The 19,733-nt window shown below is 40.6% G+C and overlaps 1 protein-coding gene and 1 long non-coding RNA gene across 5 annotated transcripts in view; one reads left to right on the top strand and one right to left on the bottom strand.

Annotated features, from left to right (window-relative positions):
* Window positions 1–19,733, bottom strand: part of DOCK1 (dedicator of cytokinesis 1) — a 359,595-nt gene that overhangs the window by 18,222 nt on the left and 321,640 nt on the right. For all 4 annotated transcript variants that reach the window (XM_077930360.1, XM_028729952.2, XM_077930362.1 and 1 more), the window contains 6 exons: window positions 18,381–18,467; window positions 12,878–13,054; window positions 11,640–11,723; window positions 6,891–7,028; window positions 2,966–3,111; window positions 1,275–1,473 (listed from right to left, as the gene is read on the bottom strand). In XM_077930360.1, the coding sequence (XP_077786486.1) occupies window positions 1,275–1,473; window positions 2,966–3,111; window positions 6,891–7,028; window positions 11,640–11,723; window positions 12,878–13,054; window positions 18,381–18,467 (831 nt within the window). The remainder of the gene's footprint in view (window positions 1–1,274; window positions 1,474–2,965; window positions 3,112–6,890; window positions 7,029–11,639; window positions 11,724–12,877; window positions 13,055–18,380; window positions 18,468–19,733) is intronic.
* Window positions 10,556–16,635, top strand: LOC144328011 (uncharacterized). The gene is made up of 3 exons (XR_013393221.1): window positions 10,556–10,680; window positions 14,757–14,865; window positions 16,433–16,635. It is a non-coding gene; the product is annotated as an uncharacterized LOC144328011 (long non-coding RNA).

Below are 19,733 nucleotides of genomic sequence, written 5' to 3'. Positions count from 1 at the left end.
AAGATTAAATAAATTGATGACAATTCATTAAAAATACTGATGAAAAACTGGAAGGGTAGATTCTAACCACTGGCAGACTGTGTCTATAAATTTACTGTTCGGCTGAGAGCTGCTGAGATGCGGAATTTTAGCATGTCAATGGGGCAGCCCAAGACATTTTGCTGCCTGATCCAAGGAAAAGATAACAGCTCTCCCATTCTATATGCAGAAGCTGACCAGACTGACAGCTGCAGCTTATTTCAACCCTAGTTATGGGATAGTGCCCTCCTAGTAATCTAGTTAAGAGATTGTAGGGCAGGCAGTGTGGCCCACACGCCACTATCGTTTGCCATCTCACTTCCATTCTCTGCCCCAGCATCTGAGATGGATGCCTCACCTTTTAATGTATCATTTATAGAAAGTAGTCTTCTTCCAAGTAAAACAATTTAATGAAAGCTGTGTTTTTATCCCTATACTACTTGGCATTATATTACTGGTGCCCTAAAGACAGTGAGCATCTGTAAATGTAGTTTGATTAATTAACCTTTTCAGAGCATTTTCTTTCAGCTACATGCCAGAATAAATCTGCTACCTTTTAACTCCAAAGCATTTAAAGTTCACCTGAACGTTATGTCGCTTGCCAAACAGACTGCAAGTACCGTATTTTTCGCACCATAGGACGTACCGGACAATAGGACGCACCTTGTTTTAGAGGGGGGAGAACAAGAAAAAAAAAATCTCCCCCTCTTTGTCCAGCACCCCTTCAGCGAAGCAGCAGGGGGCGCTGCGCAGAGAGGGGGAGAATTTCCCCCCTCTTGTTTTCCCCCTCTAAAACAAGGTGCCGTTTAAGGTGCGTTCAGTCGCCTTCAGGCGGCTACCTTGGAAGTGCACCGACCCCTCTCGCTCTCCAGGCTTCAGGTTCCTTTCGACCTGCTCTTTGGGGCTGGCGGGGGAAGCCCACCACCAGCCCCAAAGAGCAGGTCGGGGAGCAGCGGAAAGGCGCAGCGGAGAGGCTGCTGTCATAGCCGCATGTCACCTCTCCAGCCGGGAGAGGGTCGCGGGGCTATGGCGTCTTCACTCCATAGGCTGCACACACATTTCCCCTTCATTTTTGAAGGGGGAAAAGTGTGTCCTATAGAGCGAAAAATACAGTATTTGAAATGTGGAATTTACTTTCTAAAACTGGATACTGCTCCAGCAATAGTGTCAAGCACACCATCATTTCCCTGCAATGTTTGTTGTGTTTAGGTGTGTTGAAGCTATTATCATTTTACACATAGGCCAGTTATCATTACCGTTTCTGAAAGTATCACTGCTTCAGACTGTTGCAAAGAGATATCTGTCGACTTGAATTCCTTTTCAAATATCTCTTGGTGCTTGCTGTTTCTCTTTTCTTTCTTCTTCTCCTTCTTTTCTTTATCTGGATCATCCTTGTCCAACTTGTCTTGTGACCGAGAATGCATCTTCTTTGGTAGAAGAGGCTCAAGCACAAAGCTGAAGGGTAGAAACATTTGATGTACTAAAGCCATCGCTATATCAGTACCAATCACTACATCTTTAGGTGGAGCACCACTTTAGTGCTCCATCCCTTCATCAACCAATCAAACTTAATGATACTATAATGGGGGTGACAGAACAACTAATTCATTTTGGCTATTGATCACAATTTACCGCAAACTATTACGGAACAGCCCTAACAATTCATGTAGTAGACTAACAGTGCAATTCTATAAACATCTACTCAATAGGTAAGTGTCATTATGTTAAATGAGACTTACCTTCCAGTTAAGTATATATAGGAATGCAGTTTCGGCACTCAATTCAAATTCACAATTCAATACACTTTATGAAGTGAAAAACACCTGTATGGATTTTTTAATACACCTGTAGTTTATAACCTCTCAGGGCCAAAGTATATGTTATATTTATTTACACTGTCTGCTTTTCTTTTGGGGAAGCTAGAAGTTGTGGCATCTCTATCTGGAAAGTGATCCCGCTTCATAGCAGAGGTTCATGGTAGCTGCCTGCAAGAAACCTCCCACCTACTGCTGTTTGCCACCAGAGTTGCTGTTACCTTCAGGAGCAAACAGCAGCTGGGTTTGGGGGAGTGGTTTCCAGCAGGAAGCTGGCAAGGGCCCTTATGCATTAGAAGAATGATCAGGGTCATTTTAAGCTCCCCCCACCCTCCCAAAGCTGGTAGTTTGGTTGGTATAAACCTAAGTCTATGAAACTGTGCTTGTGTGAATGTCGAAGTAAAGAACAACTGAAAATATTTGTACAGCCACCATATGTCTTTGTAAATGTGTATCACATGTCAAAGGTAGCAGACATGTATATGGTTGACCGATGCAGGGCATGGTTCTCTCTCAACATGCAGGCGTATCTGCATAGCCAACTGTCACTTCTCTCTGCAAATGGCTATTGGCTGTTGTGTGACCCAAGGGGAAAGGGAGTGGCATGTGGAACGTAATGGAGATATGCTGCTACAGAACCACTTAGGGTTCTGCTCTACGTGCCCTCTCAAGTCACAAGGTATCTCGGCTCTTTGGAATGCCCTCTCTCTCAGCTTTGAAGAGCAACTGCAAAGAGTGTTAGAATACCTGACTTCACATGTCAGAAACATTGTGAAGCATTCCAAAGCTTTTTTTAAAATGAACATTGCAATTAGCATTGTAAGTGTCAAGAACTGCAGGGATTCTTAATAAGTTTGACACCAATGTTCAGTCTCATAAACTGGCCTTGATGAAATCTTAACTTCAATACTTTAAGTAAATAGAAGAGAGCGGTAAATTCTCAGGCTAAGGAATTTTATTGCTAATATCTCAACACAAGTTTTTTTTTTTTTAAAAAAAACCCTACCTGAAAATTTTAATATATGGATCAAAAAGCCCAAAGAAAATGTGAAGCAGGCATATTTTATGAACCTTAGGAGTATGAGCTAGTAGAGAAAATGCTACAGAGTATGCATGCAGTAGACCACACGTACCCATCAGAGCCTGGTCTCGAAGGCGCGCTGTCAGATGAAATGGAGGAAACTGAAGCAACAGACAGTGGCCTTGAAGACGAAGGCATCGTGAATGATCTAACCATGGACCTTGGCCGACTACCTCGTCTGTCATCCACGCTTGAGGGCTACAGAAAGAGCAAGTATTCTTTTGTTGCCAGAACACTTCCAAATACATGAATGTTATAAAAGATGCACTTTTCTTTTAGGTGTCATTCATTTCATTCAGAAGAATGAATAGGTTTTTCTTGAGGAAAGGTATTTTGAAAGAAAATTATATTATTCAAGGCCACAGAAATTATAATGCTATCATTCCTTCATATGTATATGTAGCCTTTTAATCAGAGTGGCTAGCCTGGTTCAGATGTTGCTGAACTACAACTCTCATCAACTACAGCCAGTGTGGGCAATGATCAGGGATGATGGGAATTGTAATGCAGCAACATGTGAAGGGCCAAAAGTTTGCCACGTTGCTTTAAACAACTGAAATAGATAAAGATGTTTTATTTATTTTATCTAGTTAATTTATATACCACTTTCTATTTCAACAAAACTCTCTAAGTGGTTTATATATTTCAACAAAAAGGAATCAATATAAGAAATACAATATGAATTCTGCATTCAAAACCAAAAAAACCAACAACTACTCCTAAATCCACAACTTGCCCCCCCCCTACAATATGGAGATTTGTCTTTTCCTCACTATCAGGCTCTCACCCTGTAGGGAGTCTGGTACACCACCAACACACCCGATTCTTACTACCTCAGAGGGAGAACCCCAGTCAATCCAGCAAAATAAATGACTTTACAGAAGCGCACATATTAGTACTGAGGCACACAAATCTAGTTTCACAGATGGAAGAAACAAGAAAGGCAGAATTTACAGTTCTGAATATTTATTCAAGGTTTGTTACCCATTAATAACTAATATATGCACAGAATAATTGAATTCTGCCAACAAAAATAGGAACCCCATGCTGTTTGATCACAGGTAGATTTTCCACCCTGCCAACTAGTAGGAGGCTGGTGCTGCACGAAGACAGACAGAAGTGATAAAACACTATACGTTCTGACAGAGCTGAGCTGCAGATCTGTGTGAGGCTGAGAAGATAATATCTGGATATAAGCATAGCAGTCAAATACCAGAATATGTTAAAATGTTCTACTGAAACAAGTGACATATAAACAGGGCTTATATCAACGTCTCTCTTCTCACAGGGAGCACATTATCATCTAGGGCAGTAATTTTATCTGCTGTCTCGTGGCTTTTCCAATGTTTTCAAGTTGTAAGAAAGAGATATTCCAACATAATGTAGGGCTGGCCCAGGACATATTGCCACTTGAGGCAGCCTCCTGCCTCTTCCTTCTCTCCTCTCCACAGCTACCTCTAGATGGCCGGGGGGGCGGGGGAGGCCAGAGAGGAGCAGTCACTTCAGATGGCAGCTCCAGGCCTTACTGCTAGCTTTGCTGCCCCCCCCTCACCTGTGGCAGGTGGCAGTGGCAGTGGCAGCAAGCACTGCATTGCTCAGACCTGTATCTGCCACCTGAGGTGGCACTCCAAAGGTTATGTAGGTTTTGATAAGATTAAAAATTGTTGACTGCTCTACTCACTATGAATAATGTACAGTAACGAATTAAGCTCTATATTTAAAGAATACGTAATAGAAATGGGTTTCCAATTTTGATAAGCAGCCCATCCAGCATGGCTGATACCGCTATAAGGGAAGCTGTTTTTCGATTTTCAAAAAAGAAACAAAACTATACAATCAAGATGTGTGTAGCAAGACATTAGTGAGACTTAAGCAATTTCTAATTGCATACTTGGACACAGATTATACCAATTGTGACGATAACGTATCTCTTAAATGACAGGAGGGTCTCATTATTTTGACTAGCTTCAGTGTTCATACATGATTTGTGTGGTTAATAAAGCTTGAAAAATCTACTCCTCTGTGTGGGACCAAATACACAACATATGTCACAATGACAAAAGCAGAGAGAGCAATATTGAGCTTGTACACTCAAGATTTACAGTTATACATTTTCTGAGAAATTTTGGAGTGCATATATATTTGTTTCATCATAAAGTGTGGAAGGGGGAATAAATTATATGAGCACTTCTATGTTGTTGTTTTTTAGTGCATTATAAATTCCATTTCAAATATGCAGCTATTCCAAACAAAACATCCAAGACCAATATAAGGAGTTTTACTTAGTTAACACCCAAAGCATAAAAGCAATAAAGCCACTCAAATAGGCCCGATGCAGATATAATGCTAACTCCCTGGCAATGATATTTCACAAATTTTATTCCTTGATACCTGCCTTTGACTTCAAAGGGCGGATGCTTCAAAAAGGTGTCAGATACCACCTGAGGATTTAATCTCATGACAAAATTGTAAAAAAATGCATACAGTCTTGATTTTAAACCAAGCAGGTCTCTCACAGTGAACCTGGAAAGTATACTGTAAAATCTAATGTTTCTGGTTACCTCTTAGGGTTTATATTTGGTCACTCTTAAATACTTGAAAATGTTGTTATGTATACTAATCTTTTCACAGAATACTGAAATGTCTCCTGCAAGCACTCCTGACTTCAAACTATCCTTCAACGAAGAAACTTCAAAGGAACATTCCAGCATGAAATTGCTTAACCATTATTTATTTATTTGGACCCAGCTGAAATTGGGGTTACCTATCTCACTACAGAACGTAATTGTCCATTTCTTAATGTTATGCTAGCTTCCCAGCAGACAAGTCTCTGGAAGGGACATGGATAAGGCAGTGGGAAGGTTGACATGCTCTTGCCCTGACCTCCCTGCAGCCTTCCCATCTCCCTCCGATGGGAGGCTAGCATAACAGCTTCACCCCACACTGTGAGCCGCTTCTGCTCTGAACTTACCCAGGGGAACCTGGGGTCATCAGATGTCACTGGACAACAACTCCCAGCATCCCTGATGACTGGCCTTGCTGCCTGGGGCTGATAGGAGTTGGAACCCAACAACATTTGGAGGGCTACACATTGCCTAGCCCTGTTGAATAGATTTGGCTCAGCACAGAAATATGACAAATCTATTGCTTACTATTGGTCTTTTGGTCCCACTATGTATATATTTCTCTTTTGACCCATTTAAATGTAAATATAAAATATAAACATATACATACGCCTGCCAATTAAAGACTTTATCAGACTAAAGGCTGTCCTAACCCAGGAACATTTATGCCACAATAAACTGAAAAGATGTTAAGATTTTACAGGCCTCTGTTGTTTTGCATGGATTACCATGACATGGCTATCGCCAAATCTTTAATTGAGTTGTTTTGATACTCTCAAAATACCAGAATTTAGGCCATCCACTAAAGCTGAATGTTGGAAGATTCAGGGGAAACAAAATAAGTGCTTCTTCACACAGTGCAGGAGTTAAACTATGGAATTTGTGGTTGTAGTAATGAGTTTAGACCAATCCACGGAGGGTAAAACTATCAACGGCTTCTAGTCATACGGGCTGTGTATTGCCTACCTCAGAGGCAGTATGTGCAAGTGGAAGGAAAGCAGTTGTGTTCATGCCCTACTTTCAGGTCTCCCATACTCATCTGTTTGGCCACTGGGTGAACAGGATGCTGGATAAAGTCCGTTGTGGCTCTGCTTATGTTAAGTACACCTGTGTGAAAGCCTGTTCACAACTTCTGTCTTACTTTTATGGATATTTTAATAAAACACTGAATTTCACTTGACTGTACCATTGATTTTGTCATATTAAATAGAAATGGAACTGGGAACTCTGAGAGGATCGAGACCTGTTCTGCCTCAGAGCCCCTATAATAGTGCAGAGTCTACAGGGAAACAAAAGGTTTAACATTATTTACATTTCCCATTCTAAACCCGATATTTTATGAGAACTACTTACAAGACTCCTGACACCATACTGCTTTTCAACTTTTTCTTTCAGTTGCTTAAAACAGGCTTCCATCCTCTCATGAAATGGCCTAAGTGCTTCTGTGACTTTATCTCCATGAATTCGGATACCTTCTGTCAGGAATGGAATCTGAAACAGAAATTTATATTTCCATTAATTTTCTGGTCTTGTGTCAAAAGAACAAAAAAGGAGCAAAACAGGAATTTCATCGTAACATATAAGGTGCTGTGGAATTGTAACACCTTTGAAAACTATACAAGAACATGCACAATCTCACTTTTGCCTCCAGTGACTCTTAGGGGGAAAATGAGTTTGTGCAAGTCTGTGCAGTTGCTAATGTGGTTAGTCAAAAAAACCCCACAAACACCCAGATATTTACAGTTTGGGCATGTTCTTGTTCAGTTCTTTGTCTTTTAAAATAAATGGAGTCATCACATTTTGAGATGCACAGCTAAATTAATCAGGATGAATAAATATTCCATTTACATTATGCTCAGAAGAATACCAAGGCATACCACGCCTTAAATTAGCATGCTGATGAATGCCGACGCTCAAGCTACACTATTAATGTCAGCTCCAACAGATTTCCAGAGAATAAATAGTAAAGAAACAAAGCCTGCTTCTGGTTAACAAATGCTATTTATGACCCTTTGCACCACACTGAAAAACAAAACAAAATACTCTACTGCATTTTGTGCACATCAGTATTTGTTAATAAAACGTAGAAAACTATGTATTCAATGCTAAACCTAAATTTCTAATCGGAAATTGGTTTTCCAATATTTTAGAAGAGGGAGAGATAGAGATGAGAAAAGGCAAAATTATTCCTTTTTTATAATTGAAAATAATCATTTATGTGCAGGGCTGCTGTCAAAAAATACCCATGCCAAGGTAAGATTACACAATTAGCACATAATGTGGAGATGTGACTGACCTTTAAAATGTTTTAAGAGTGATATTTCATTCCCAAAGCTATAGACCTCCTATTAGTCTCTTCTCCCTCAAACTTAAAAGTGGGTGGGGGTTGAAATCTTTTACCAAGATACACAGTTTTGGAGTTTGATATTCTCCACAGCAATCAAGCTAAGAGGCTTCTGCTTAATAATTCATAATTAAACCATAATACTGATTAAAAACAGATCCCCCCTCCCAACATCCTCCCTCCCAACATCCTCCCTCCCAACATCACTGAACATCCATCTAAATTAGAAGAAGTATGGAAGACAATATAACTGAACTGCATTTTATACAAATTCAATGAATCTTGTCAGGATGAAATCCTGAATAAAATTTGTTTTCTTGACATTTAGCAGCACACAGCTGCTGCTTCTCTTGGCACTTTTGAAGGAAAAGACCAAAGAAGCACAATATTTCAACTGTAGCCACGGGTATTTATAGCCCATATGGATTTGTCCTTGGCAGCGGAAAAAAATAAACATTAAAATTGCCACTTTGATTAGAACTAATGAAGCATATTTTTTGTTAATCACCAAAGAGCAACTTCCAGCTATCTTCCATATGGCAATTAAATACAGGGAACCACAGTTGTGTTATTTTTGACCTGGGAAGGATAAGCCACAAGAGAAGCTAGCTTTCCTAACGTATTTGCTGCAGGATCATTCCTGACTTTTACGGGTTAAAAATATGATAAATGATGGAATGTGACATAAGTGATGCAGCCCACCAGAAAATTATCACAGAATATATCTGCTAAAGCAATATCAACATGTTGGTGGACTGGACAATCATGAAAAATGTTGCACTATTGTCATTTACATTGAAAACCGCATGATTTAGGACTTTGGGGCTGTTGTTTTGCTTATGTTACAGCGGAAAGAGCCAGGTGCACTGGTCCGAAAAAGGGAACTGGTGGCCTCAGGGTCTAATTCGACCCTGGAATAGATCCTGGTTCAAATAAACCAACTGAATGCAAACCTCAGCCAGGGTGTAGGCAAAGGATTGTTAACTTCCTACCTATCAGAAAGCCCTTCCCATACTGTGCATGCTCTCTCTGTCACAGGCAAAAATATGAAGCTTATAATAAGGAGAGAACTCTGGCAACACCTCGCATTGAGGAGGAGTAGCGGTTTGAAGAAAGCATTCACCTTTTCTTCCTTAGAGACCACGAGATTGAATCAGTGGGGAGAGCTAGTGCTGTCAGTCTCCTTGACAGGCCCGGTCCATCCACGAGGCAGAGAGAAGCAGCTGCCTCAGGTGGAGGAAGCCATGGAGGTAGTGTTGCCAAGGCAGCACCACGACAGGCACTGAACTGCACTGGGCTTTCACCATACAAGATAACCACATCTTTACTTAAGCATTTATTTGAAGTTCTTCCTGCTCAAATGGTTTGCCACGTGGACGACGACTGAGGAGGCGGCGGAGCTGGCCCCGCAGCATTAAGCTGCTAAACACGCCCCCCAGAGACACCTGGTTGGCTGCCTCCGGTGGGCGTGGGCGCCAGCCAGGTGAGGAGGGGCGGGGCCTAAGGCCCCCGGCCAGGAGGCGGAGCTCGGGCTCCCGCCCACAACCACTCCCCTCTCTTCCAGGGAGGAGAGTCTTTGCTGCACTGCTTGGTTGATTAACTTCCCCTTGCTTTTGGGCAAAGCCTGTGGATGGGAATCATGCAAAGGAATGTATTCATATCTTTGGGGTGGGGTGGGGGGATGCCATGGCATTTTGTCACATTTTTGTGAAGCCACCAATTAATTTAATTGGCAATTTAAACTAATTAAATGGCACTTTTTGCCTTCTGGAACAAATGAAATAATTTACAGAAAGGTTTAATTCTGGACACTCTGATGTGGCATTTAAAACTCATCGCCGTGTCTTCCTAGCTGCAGCAATATCAAGGGGGAAAAAGTTTGCTTCTATTAATCCGGTTGGTTTATGTTTCTTGGCTTTAAGCAAGAAAACATGGAAATGCACAAGAGAGGTGGAAATGATGTGCATCTGTATTAAAATAAATGTGTATTGTTAAATATGCAACCTTGCAATAATATATAAATTTTGCTAGCACGCTAATTCTCTTCTGGGTAAACAGTGTGTCCATGAGCACCATTAAACTTCATTTTTAACATAGTTATTAGGGGCAATGACACAGTGCTGACATTAAGTTAGTCTCCTGGGAACAAATTATTTTTCTCTGTAGGAATGAAAACTCCTAAAATCCAATCTGTTGTAAAAGCTTACCAGGGTGGGGGAATCAATAGAATTTCAGAGGACCACACGAGTTTTTGTTCAGCAATACTTTCATGGTCCATAGAGAATTTCTGAATTTTATATCTTAGCTTTCTTCAAAATCTAAAATATAGGCCTCTGGAAATTTAAATTATTCCTCTTATAATAAGGACACAACTGAATATAAAACAACATGAATGTAGCAGTGTTGTTGCTGGTGTTTTTTTTTTTTTAAAAGCAGTCAGTCACATCTGTGAAATGCATCATAAAATTATCCTGAGGCCAAACACACAATATTTGCATATAACTATACAACAGATGCTGGAATGAGCTTTCTAGTTTTCCTCCCTAATACATTCAGCATTTGACAGTAATAACAGCAATCCTTAACAAAAAAAGACTACTGTACTTGAGCTTCACAATTAAAAAGAGAGAGATCCAAAAAAGGTAGTGCTGCACAATTTTCTATAATTAATACATTTTTTCTCCATAATCTTGCAAGGTGATCAGTGAAAGAGAGGAACATCTTACGGAATCCTCTCCTTTATATACACAATTGAGCGATGAAAACAGGAGTTTCAGAACTATCCTGGTCTTAATCTAGGTAGGTAAGAGGCAGTGCTTTTTCCTTTCCTCTCTTTGTTAGAATCAGTTGTGATGGTTACCAATTCCATTTTCCATCACAGGGACTGACTCAAATAGATACAGATACATGAAAGAAATATCGGCTGACTGGGCATCCATGATTCCAGTCTCTGCTTCCCAGAGGTGATTTGGGCACATGTCCTGGCTGAAAAAGCCTGACATTGCGTTTATTGAAAATACTGTCTTGAGCAGGGGGTGTAAACGAAGATGCACTGGATTTGAAGTTACTTTATTCACATGGCTGCATCCTAAGGAACGCTTGGATTATTCCATGTGGAGCAAACTGGCTAAAGTACAACAGAGTGTTTTTTATTAATTTATTTCATAAATACACCATGGTTCTAGGAAAAACCTCAAGGCCATACATCTGCCCCACTCCAGCTATCAGTCCCTAATGCTTCAGTCTCCATCCCATAACTTTGTTCTGCATCTAGCACACCCTTGGCATAAAATAAGAATTTCAGATTGAATGTGAATCTTTAGTCTGGTCCAGCCTTCCTGCAGTGCTCCAGAGTGAATATTTCCAGCAGAACCTTTAAGCTACCATACCTATCACTTACCTTTTCTTCTTCTTTTGCCCCTAGAGGTAAATCAGTCCCAGCTGGGAGGAAATGCCACACTGAACTAAACTATACTATGATAGTTTCTAAGCTGAAAGTTCCAGTGCTCTCAGCTCTTTAAATTGTGAACTTAACAGCAGGAGATAAAATTGTGGGTTAATAGTGCTAGTCACATTTGGGAGTATAAAATGACAAACTATGTCAGACACAGAAAGATGAACTTTAACTCCTGTTTCAAGGCATTTGAAATGCCATAGAAACATATACACTGGAGTGAATTCTTTGATGCCTGAGTTTTGTCAAAAATGACAGCGGGCTGCCTTTGAATGCCACTTGGTTCCTTGACGACGTGATTTACCTGCCATGCGATTAGGTCCTTCAATTTTTCAATTTTTTCATGATCTTCTGGATGGTCATACACATATTTTTCAGTAAAAAAAGCCTAAGGGGAAAAAATGTCATTTTACAAAAGAAATAATACATTTGACAATGTAGAAGAACTAATTAAAGTAAATACACTTATTTAGCCATTTTCAATAGAATATGAACTTTTCAAAGTGGAAGTGATATGCAGAAAAGTAGCATTGTTGAAATAGGCACATAGGTACGCAAGTGCGTTTTCTGTGCTAACTGGCTTTCACTAGTGTAAGGGAACCAAGGAGCTAAGAAGGGTGCGCCAGTACAGTGGTACCTTGGTTCTCAAACTTAATCTGTTCCAGGAGTCCATTCGACTCCTGAAACAAATTGAAAACCAAGGTGTGGCTTCCGATTGGCTGCAGGAGCTTCCTGACTCAAGCAGAAGCAGTGCCGGACGTTTAGCTTCTGAAAAACATTTGCAAAACCAGAACACTTACTTCTGGGTTTGCGGTGTTCGGGAGCCGAATTGTTCGACAACTAAGCTGTTCGAGAACCAAGGTACCACTGTACAGAATTCTACAGCACAAACAGGAGTGGGGGGAAGTGAAGCCAAAATTGGACACTTCCCCTAGGCCTCATGCTGCCTGTTCAAAGCCAGGTAAGCTTTGCGGTTTCGGGCTTTGGAAAGGAGGCGCGAGGCTCTGGCAGGATCCTAGAGCCCCTCAATCTCCTTTCCCCCAAGCTGGGAAAGTGCTAACTAGGCTTTGGGAAGGAGGAGGGAGGACTCGAGGACCCTGTCAGAGCCTTTACAGCTCCTTTCCAAAGTACAGCACCTTTATGAAGGCAGAACGAGGGCTGGGAGGGACATCAAATGCTGCTGAGGGCAGCCGAAAAAGGCCTCATGTTGGATCTTAGAAAGCTTGAAGAACAGAAATAAACCACAGATGCTGGCCCAAATTGATCCTCTTTCAATGTGGGTGGTTGTTGGTCCCCAGCTTCAGTGATTCTGAGAGGAGTGGATTGGCATTCTGTCCCTTCCCTCAAAAAGATTGTTACAAGGGGTCTATTTTCAGAAGTATTTGCATTAGTAAAGATTTGGAATGGTTCCTAGAAAAGACAAATACCCTGTGGATCATCCATTAATTTAATAATTAGATACACTTTTAGTATATATAAGTTCTAGGTTTCTCATCGCTGGAGAGCCAACATGGTTACACAGAGAACACTGAATGAACATACCTTTTCATAGTTGGTGAAGCCACCCATAACCGCAGGATCTACAATGCCATTTAGCAGCATTGACAAAGGATTAATAGGCAGGTTTGGATCACTCAAATGTTGCTGAACCATATTGTTGATTTTGTCATTTGTTAATTGCATGGTTTCAATTGCATTTTCAAGTGGGCTGATTTCAACCTGAGACAATAGCACACACACACACACAAAATCATTAGAAAAATAATTACATATTGGCCTAAATTCAACTGTCAACTGATTTCAAAGTAGAATAATGTTACTATAGTTTCATTTCAGCAATGAGAACAAGAAGCTCACCAGAATGAGCACACATTAAGCCTTAATCCGCATATAACATTTGCATTTGCTTATGCAGGTATTCACTCAAACAGGCCCTGCCGGGGGAGGGGGCAACCGGGGACACTTGCCCCAGGCCACCTGGGTCCCCCCACCAGGCACCAGCTGGTTTCTTTGCTTGAGTTTATAACTTTATTCTAATAGGACAGTTGCCCTCAGGCAAGCTCTGCATGGGCCTGCACTTGAAACAGCAACACCACCCAATTTATTAAGATATACAGCCTGGTCCACCTAAGACTCATAGCAGCTAAAAAGCAAATGTACTACATCAATCTGTTTAATCTTAAATCACATTACAATGCTTTACTTAGCTGAGCCAAATCCCACCATCATATCAGGCTCCAAATGAATGTCTTATGACCCTTGACTACATTCACCTGTTGGCAATGTGACTCTTGTATTTGGAATACTTGCCATGCCAATAGAGTTTTTTTAAATTTTGCAGCTCCATAAACCTACCTAAGTTGAACCCTGGATGGGTCTATTTCCTACCACCTCTAAAGAGCCACAAGGCTGTATTCTTTTCCTATTGAGGTGCATTATGCCAGGTGATGTTTGAAACACTAAAGAATTTCTAAAGTGGTTTGCAATGCAGCTGAAAAGCAGGGGAGAAATGATTTGGTCAAAACCCTATTGTAAGAATAAAAAAGGGGGTTCTGCCCATTTCACCAATGACTGTTTTAAAAATCAAACAAATACTATGAGAGAATAGAAAAGATAAGGGGTTAATTGGAATGTGTAAAAAAATGCAAGTCTGTATTTGATTACAGTCATTTGCATAAACTTTACATAAGAACACTTCTGTCTACCTATCAGTAACATAACGCATTTCTGAAAGGCACTTATAATCAAATCTTTCTAATTGTCACTCCTACACCTGCACTCTGATTACATCTAACTTGCCTTAATTATCATTTTTTAAAGTGTGTTTTGTGCATTATTTTGGAATGCAAAGTAATATGACAAACAGTTCTGTTGCATTTGCCAAACAAATCCCTGCTCCTCACTGCTGCATCTGAGACCGTTGACTTTTAAATGTGGTCAGTATGGGGCATAAATTGAGTTACAGAATGAGTAAAGCCTTGCACACTGTCCTTCCAAGTGAATGCTGCTTCTAGGGTGCCCAGTAGTATGCTCAGAACAAAGCTACATAGATAGACAGACAGATTTAATTTGTCTGCTGCATCTTCAAAAATAACAAAGAAATATGTTGCTATACAGATAAAAATGCTGCGGTTAAATATGTTGACAAGACACTGTACATAAACATCAGTCATTGTGCATATTCACAAAACATTGTGTAGAAGAAGGACAAATGAAGAGCATGGACAGAGTATTTCACATAATCCTGGTCAACACCCATTGTTTCCAGTAATACTGGGGTGGGGCATGTGTACAATTAGAATTCCGACATACCGCCCAAAGGCTGGTTCTCGCCATTGTCAGGTTCATTACAATGCCTAGTCATGCTAATTGTACATCCACGTAAATAAATCTAATATAATCCTTTCTCTCACTTCATCAGGTTTTTTAGGAAGACCTATACTGGCAAACCAGAGAGAGGGGAAGACGGAATGACTAATGAAAAAGCTGTTCGGACAAAAGGATTAATGAGTTCAATGAATGGATGGGAGGTAAGCAGGACTGAGCTTGCTGGCCGCACGCCCAATGCTGAGAACATCTTGCTGGCCACACTTCACAACACTCGTGAGTTTGGCACCTTGACCAGCTTCCTGCTTAAATGGAGGAGCTGTGCATATATGTACATAGCCCCTTCCCCATGTAATACTGAACATGCGGCCATGGCTACTGCATGTGATCCCACCCATGCCTCATGCATTCAGTGTAAACATGAGGACTCACATCTGAACAGCCCCACAGAATTGATCCTTCTTTGGGGAAGGTCAGTATCGTGGTTCCAGGGTTCAACTTGACCTTGAGCTCTCAGGGAGTTCTAGCATAAAGTTGTATCTATTAAGAGAAGTGGTTTACGACCAAACGATAACATATGAAGAAAGTAAAATGTTTCCACAGGCATGGCCAAGAATAATTTGCTGGATTAGATGGGCCTCTGGTCTGATCCAGAAGGGTGATTCTTGCATGCTTAAAGGTAAAGGTAAAGGACCCCTGACAGTTACGTCCAGCCACAGACGACTCTGGGGTTGTGGCACTCATCTCGCTTTACAGGCCGAGGGAGCCGGCGTTTGTCCGCAGACAGTTTTTCCAGGCCATGTGGCCAGCATGACTAAGCCACTTCTGGTGAAACCAGAGCAGCACAGGGAAACGCCATTTACCTTCCCGCCGGAGCAGTACCTATTTATCTACTTGAACTTTGACGTGTTTTCGAACTGCTAGGTGGGCAGGAGCAGGGACCGAACAATGGAAACTCACCCTGTTGCGGGGATTCGAACCGCCAACCTTCCAATCAGCAAGCCCTAGGCTCAGTGGTTTAGACCACAGAGCCACCCGTGTCCCTTAAATTTCACCAATCTGAGGCAGCAGTCTTGGGGTTGCTGACCATCTCCATTAAATTTGCATGAGATCCTGGGCTCAAAAGATTTATTAAATGTCCTATACTTATACATTCTCTTGAGCTACAACTTCTTATGTAGCACCAGAACCATCTCTGATTATTGACCTCTGCTGATTTCTTAGCTTCTTTGATCCAGCTCCTCTTTATTGCTCTTGGTTCCCTCTCCTGTGAGTTTTATTCAGTGTAATCCTGCTTGGTTTTGCCAGCTGTTTCTTTCACTCAAAGTCTTCCAGCCCTCTAGAACTCACTGTAGTACTTGCCGTATCACCTTGCCTTATATTGCCTAATTCTGTCAGCACTTCCTGCCCTCCTTCTCATGACTAAGAGTAATGGATACCTTCTGGAACCAGACAACCTTTTCCCGGTTAGTGGAAAAATATAAAAACTGTCTAAACTCACGTGGTACCTGAATCACTGTGATGAATCACAATACTGTGAATAAAAATATATGTATCTGACCCACCAATGTTCTCTGGATACCTTGTTCTTTTAAATCCACAGACTTTGTTTAACTGTAGTATCATAAGATTTGAGGGATCATTTGGCATTGCAACGGTATTTCTGGGTATTAAATGATCTTATTTAATCCATCAACACAGATATTATAAAGAGATCACACATTTTCAGCCAACTGAAGCTAAGCTGTCTTCTACTTCTTTCTCAAACAGCACATCTCTGAAACGAATGTTTGATATCAAGGAGAAGTCATCTCTGAATCAGACAGTACTGTCTACGAATGCCATGGCTACAAGTTTAAGAGTGCCTTGATAAAGACTTCTGGTATTTAATATTTGATTTCCTTACACTAAGCATGGCAAATGGCAAGTTTCTTCTGCTGTTTGCTTATGTCTTGATTTATTACAATGTAAATCTGTCTGTGTTCAAACTTTCAAGTCAATGTTTATCTGAATCCTTACCTCTCTCTTCATTGCAAATGCAAACAAATTAACCTGGACAGCATAATGTGTGTGTAGTCATATGAAATTATATGTTAATACTCCCCACCCCCCTTCTTTGAGCTACAAAGAAATATAGACAGGTGGCTGGTGTCAGGTTGGAATTAGCAGAGTTTTAAATTTAAACATAAAATGCTTGCAATAAATTATTATAATAACTGACTGCTCAAGATTCTTCCCTCTGCTCCCAACCTACCATCAAGGGAGAGGTGTTTCCAACTACTCCAACCTTTGCCTTTGGAAGCCATATACCAATCTGCTACAGGAGAGGGACACTGAGCAAAATCATGGGAGGGCTGTTTGTAGGATTAAGGTGAAACTGTGAAGCTCCCTTGTTATTTTTTTGCACTGGATGTTGCATGTTGTTTAAGTAATTTTGTTATATTTATAGTATTGGAATGTCTTTTTTCTGGAAGGTTACTATATTTGTTGTTTAGCTATGTTACTATGAAATTGTTTTAGTAGCGCTTGTTTGAAATACATCCCTGATTCTTTGCTGTAAGCCATTCTGAGCATGATTGTGTGGGAAAGTGGCATGAAAATGTAATGAATGGATGAATGAATGAATGAATGAATGAACCTAGCTACCCCACACATCAGCTGTTAGCCGCAGAGACTGAGTATGTAAACAAAGCCCTGGTGCACCTCTAGGCTCTTTGGGACGTCCTCCACCCTCTCTGATGTCCTCTTCGGACTCCTGGGAGTGTCTCCTCAAAGCCATGAGGACTCCCCCTAGCTCTTCTGCCATTTCAGGGTATGAATTGAATTAGAGGCGTCTCCCCACTACCGTGTGATTGACTCACATGCAACCACATATTATTTCCTAGCGTCACGCATATATACACAGTCACACATAAGCATTTAAGAGGTGGGGATGGCTGTGTATTCTATTCTGAAAAGTATAGTCACTTTTCATTTACATGTTTTCATCTAAAAATAGTATGGAAAAGAACAAGGAGCTAATAAGGTATGTTCCAAATATAGAAAAAATGTCCCCTTTGTTGGTAATATTTACACCAGCAAAACATTTTAGAGTTGTGTGAATACATTTCTTATTAAGATGTCACTGAAAAAGTTGGAATAGCTGCAAATTAAACAAGTAAATAAGTGACTTAACGCTGCATGGCTAAGACGTCGGTGCTGACTTTTTACAACTGTCTAGTTTGTGTTTTTAATTAATAAATTTCTTAAAATAAACATGAACATGCATCTCTAATTAAGGAGACTAAACAAATCACACACAATGCAATAAAATGCATAAAAGGAAGTGCTATATCACACCAGGGTCTCCAAAGCTGAAGCTGAGGAGGACTTTTTTGTGATAATTGTTCAAACTGTGTTGTATGGGACTACTGGTCCTCAGTTGCTAGAAAATAATAGATAGAAAATATTTATGACTTATTTGAAGTTCACTGTTGAACCCACTACAATGAGATTGGATCAGTGGTGTCAACCATATTATGGTGATCAGGAGGACCACAATGTACCATGCCAGAGGTTCCTGAAGCAGAAGGGCAGGAACTTAAGCCATAGCATCAACATCAGAAGCAGTATTCATATAATGTAAGATCAGCAAACTGTACACGTTCAGTTTTTAAATAAAAAAATAGCAGCCATGTGATTAAGTGACCTCAGTAAAAATCTTCTGAATTGATCTTACCATAAAAACTGATTTGACTTCAAACCATCTTAAAATCCCAGGTAATTTATATCCTGTCACATAAATGGTTCTCTCAATCCACATATTCTGCAAATTTAAGAGAAAAGATTTGAAGTAGAATGTTAGCAGATTGATAGGCTTTATCCTAACCCATCATTTATATCTCCATTATCACAAAAAGCCTAGCTGCAAGTATACAGATACTACAAAGTTGGCTTTTTTTAATGCACCAAAAGAAATCTCATGGATTGCCTGTATGAGCTGGAGGAGTACTCTTCCATCTACCATACTAGATCAACTTTATGTTTCTTCTCTGTGAGTCTCTTTATGTGCACACATGTGCTTGCATGCATGCATGTGCTAAAAACCTCTCTCCTTTTTTACCCTACCTTGGATGCATTGCAATCTGTTTTTCAATTCTTGTTATCTTGTCACTTTTATTACTTTGGATAAATAGCTGTGTAATTTGATTTGCAGTAAATTACCGAAGATGGGACAGCAGAGCATATTCTGTTCCCCTAACATGGAAGCTGGTAACTGGTGAAAGTTTTCACAACTCCTATCTACTTTGTAGAAGGTGAACTTCTTAAGTCTCCTTTGGGCTCATCAAGGTCATATCCCAAAATCATGGGTGGGGAACCTGTTGCCCTTAAGGTGTTGTTGGACTACAACTCCTACCACCCCTGACCATTAGCCAATGCTGACTGGGAATGATAGAACCCAGCAAATTGCATCAGGTGAGGCAAGGTCGATAATGAATGCCAGCTGACATGGAGAGGAAGTTTAATCCTTTCTTCCCCTTTCACAGTCCTGAGGAAAATTCCTCGTATGAAGGGAGAAAATTTTGGAGAAACTCCAACAATGCCAATGGGAATTTATCCCCAAAGCAAATATAAGCTTCTGAAGATGGATTTTCCTCTGGACCACAGAAGGGGAGGAAATGGTGTTCCCCCCCCTCCCCTGCCATGTAAATATGCATTCAAGGCCATCTGCAATTTGGCCCTTAGAAAGCATCGACTCTAGGGTCTACACACAACACAGCTTAAGATCTCCCTATAATATGGATCTGGCCTTTAGAAAAACAAAAATTGAGAGTTTAGTGATCATTTAATAACATCTATCACTATTAAAAAAAAACTTTCAAGATCTTGGGTTGTATTCAACATGGTGCTAAGCAGATTTTCTATCAGCACAAGCATTTATTCTTGTGTAATGAAAAAAATCTCCACTTCTCCTCCCTAAATCTGTTCAAGTAGACTGGGGGATAGAAATGGGGGGATCTCCTTGCACTAGTGCTAATCCTTGTGTTCATGCAAAAATGTAGTTGAATTCCACCCACTGATATATAGGATT

The sequence above is a fragment of the Podarcis muralis genome, chromosome 6 (genome assembly GCF_964188315.1).
Source record: "Podarcis muralis chromosome 6, rPodMur119.hap1.1, whole genome shotgun sequence".
NCBI classification, from domain to species: Eukaryota; Metazoa; Chordata; class Lepidosauria; order Squamata; family Lacertidae; genus Podarcis; species Podarcis muralis.
This window is presented reverse-complemented; position numbering and strand designations above follow the sequence as displayed.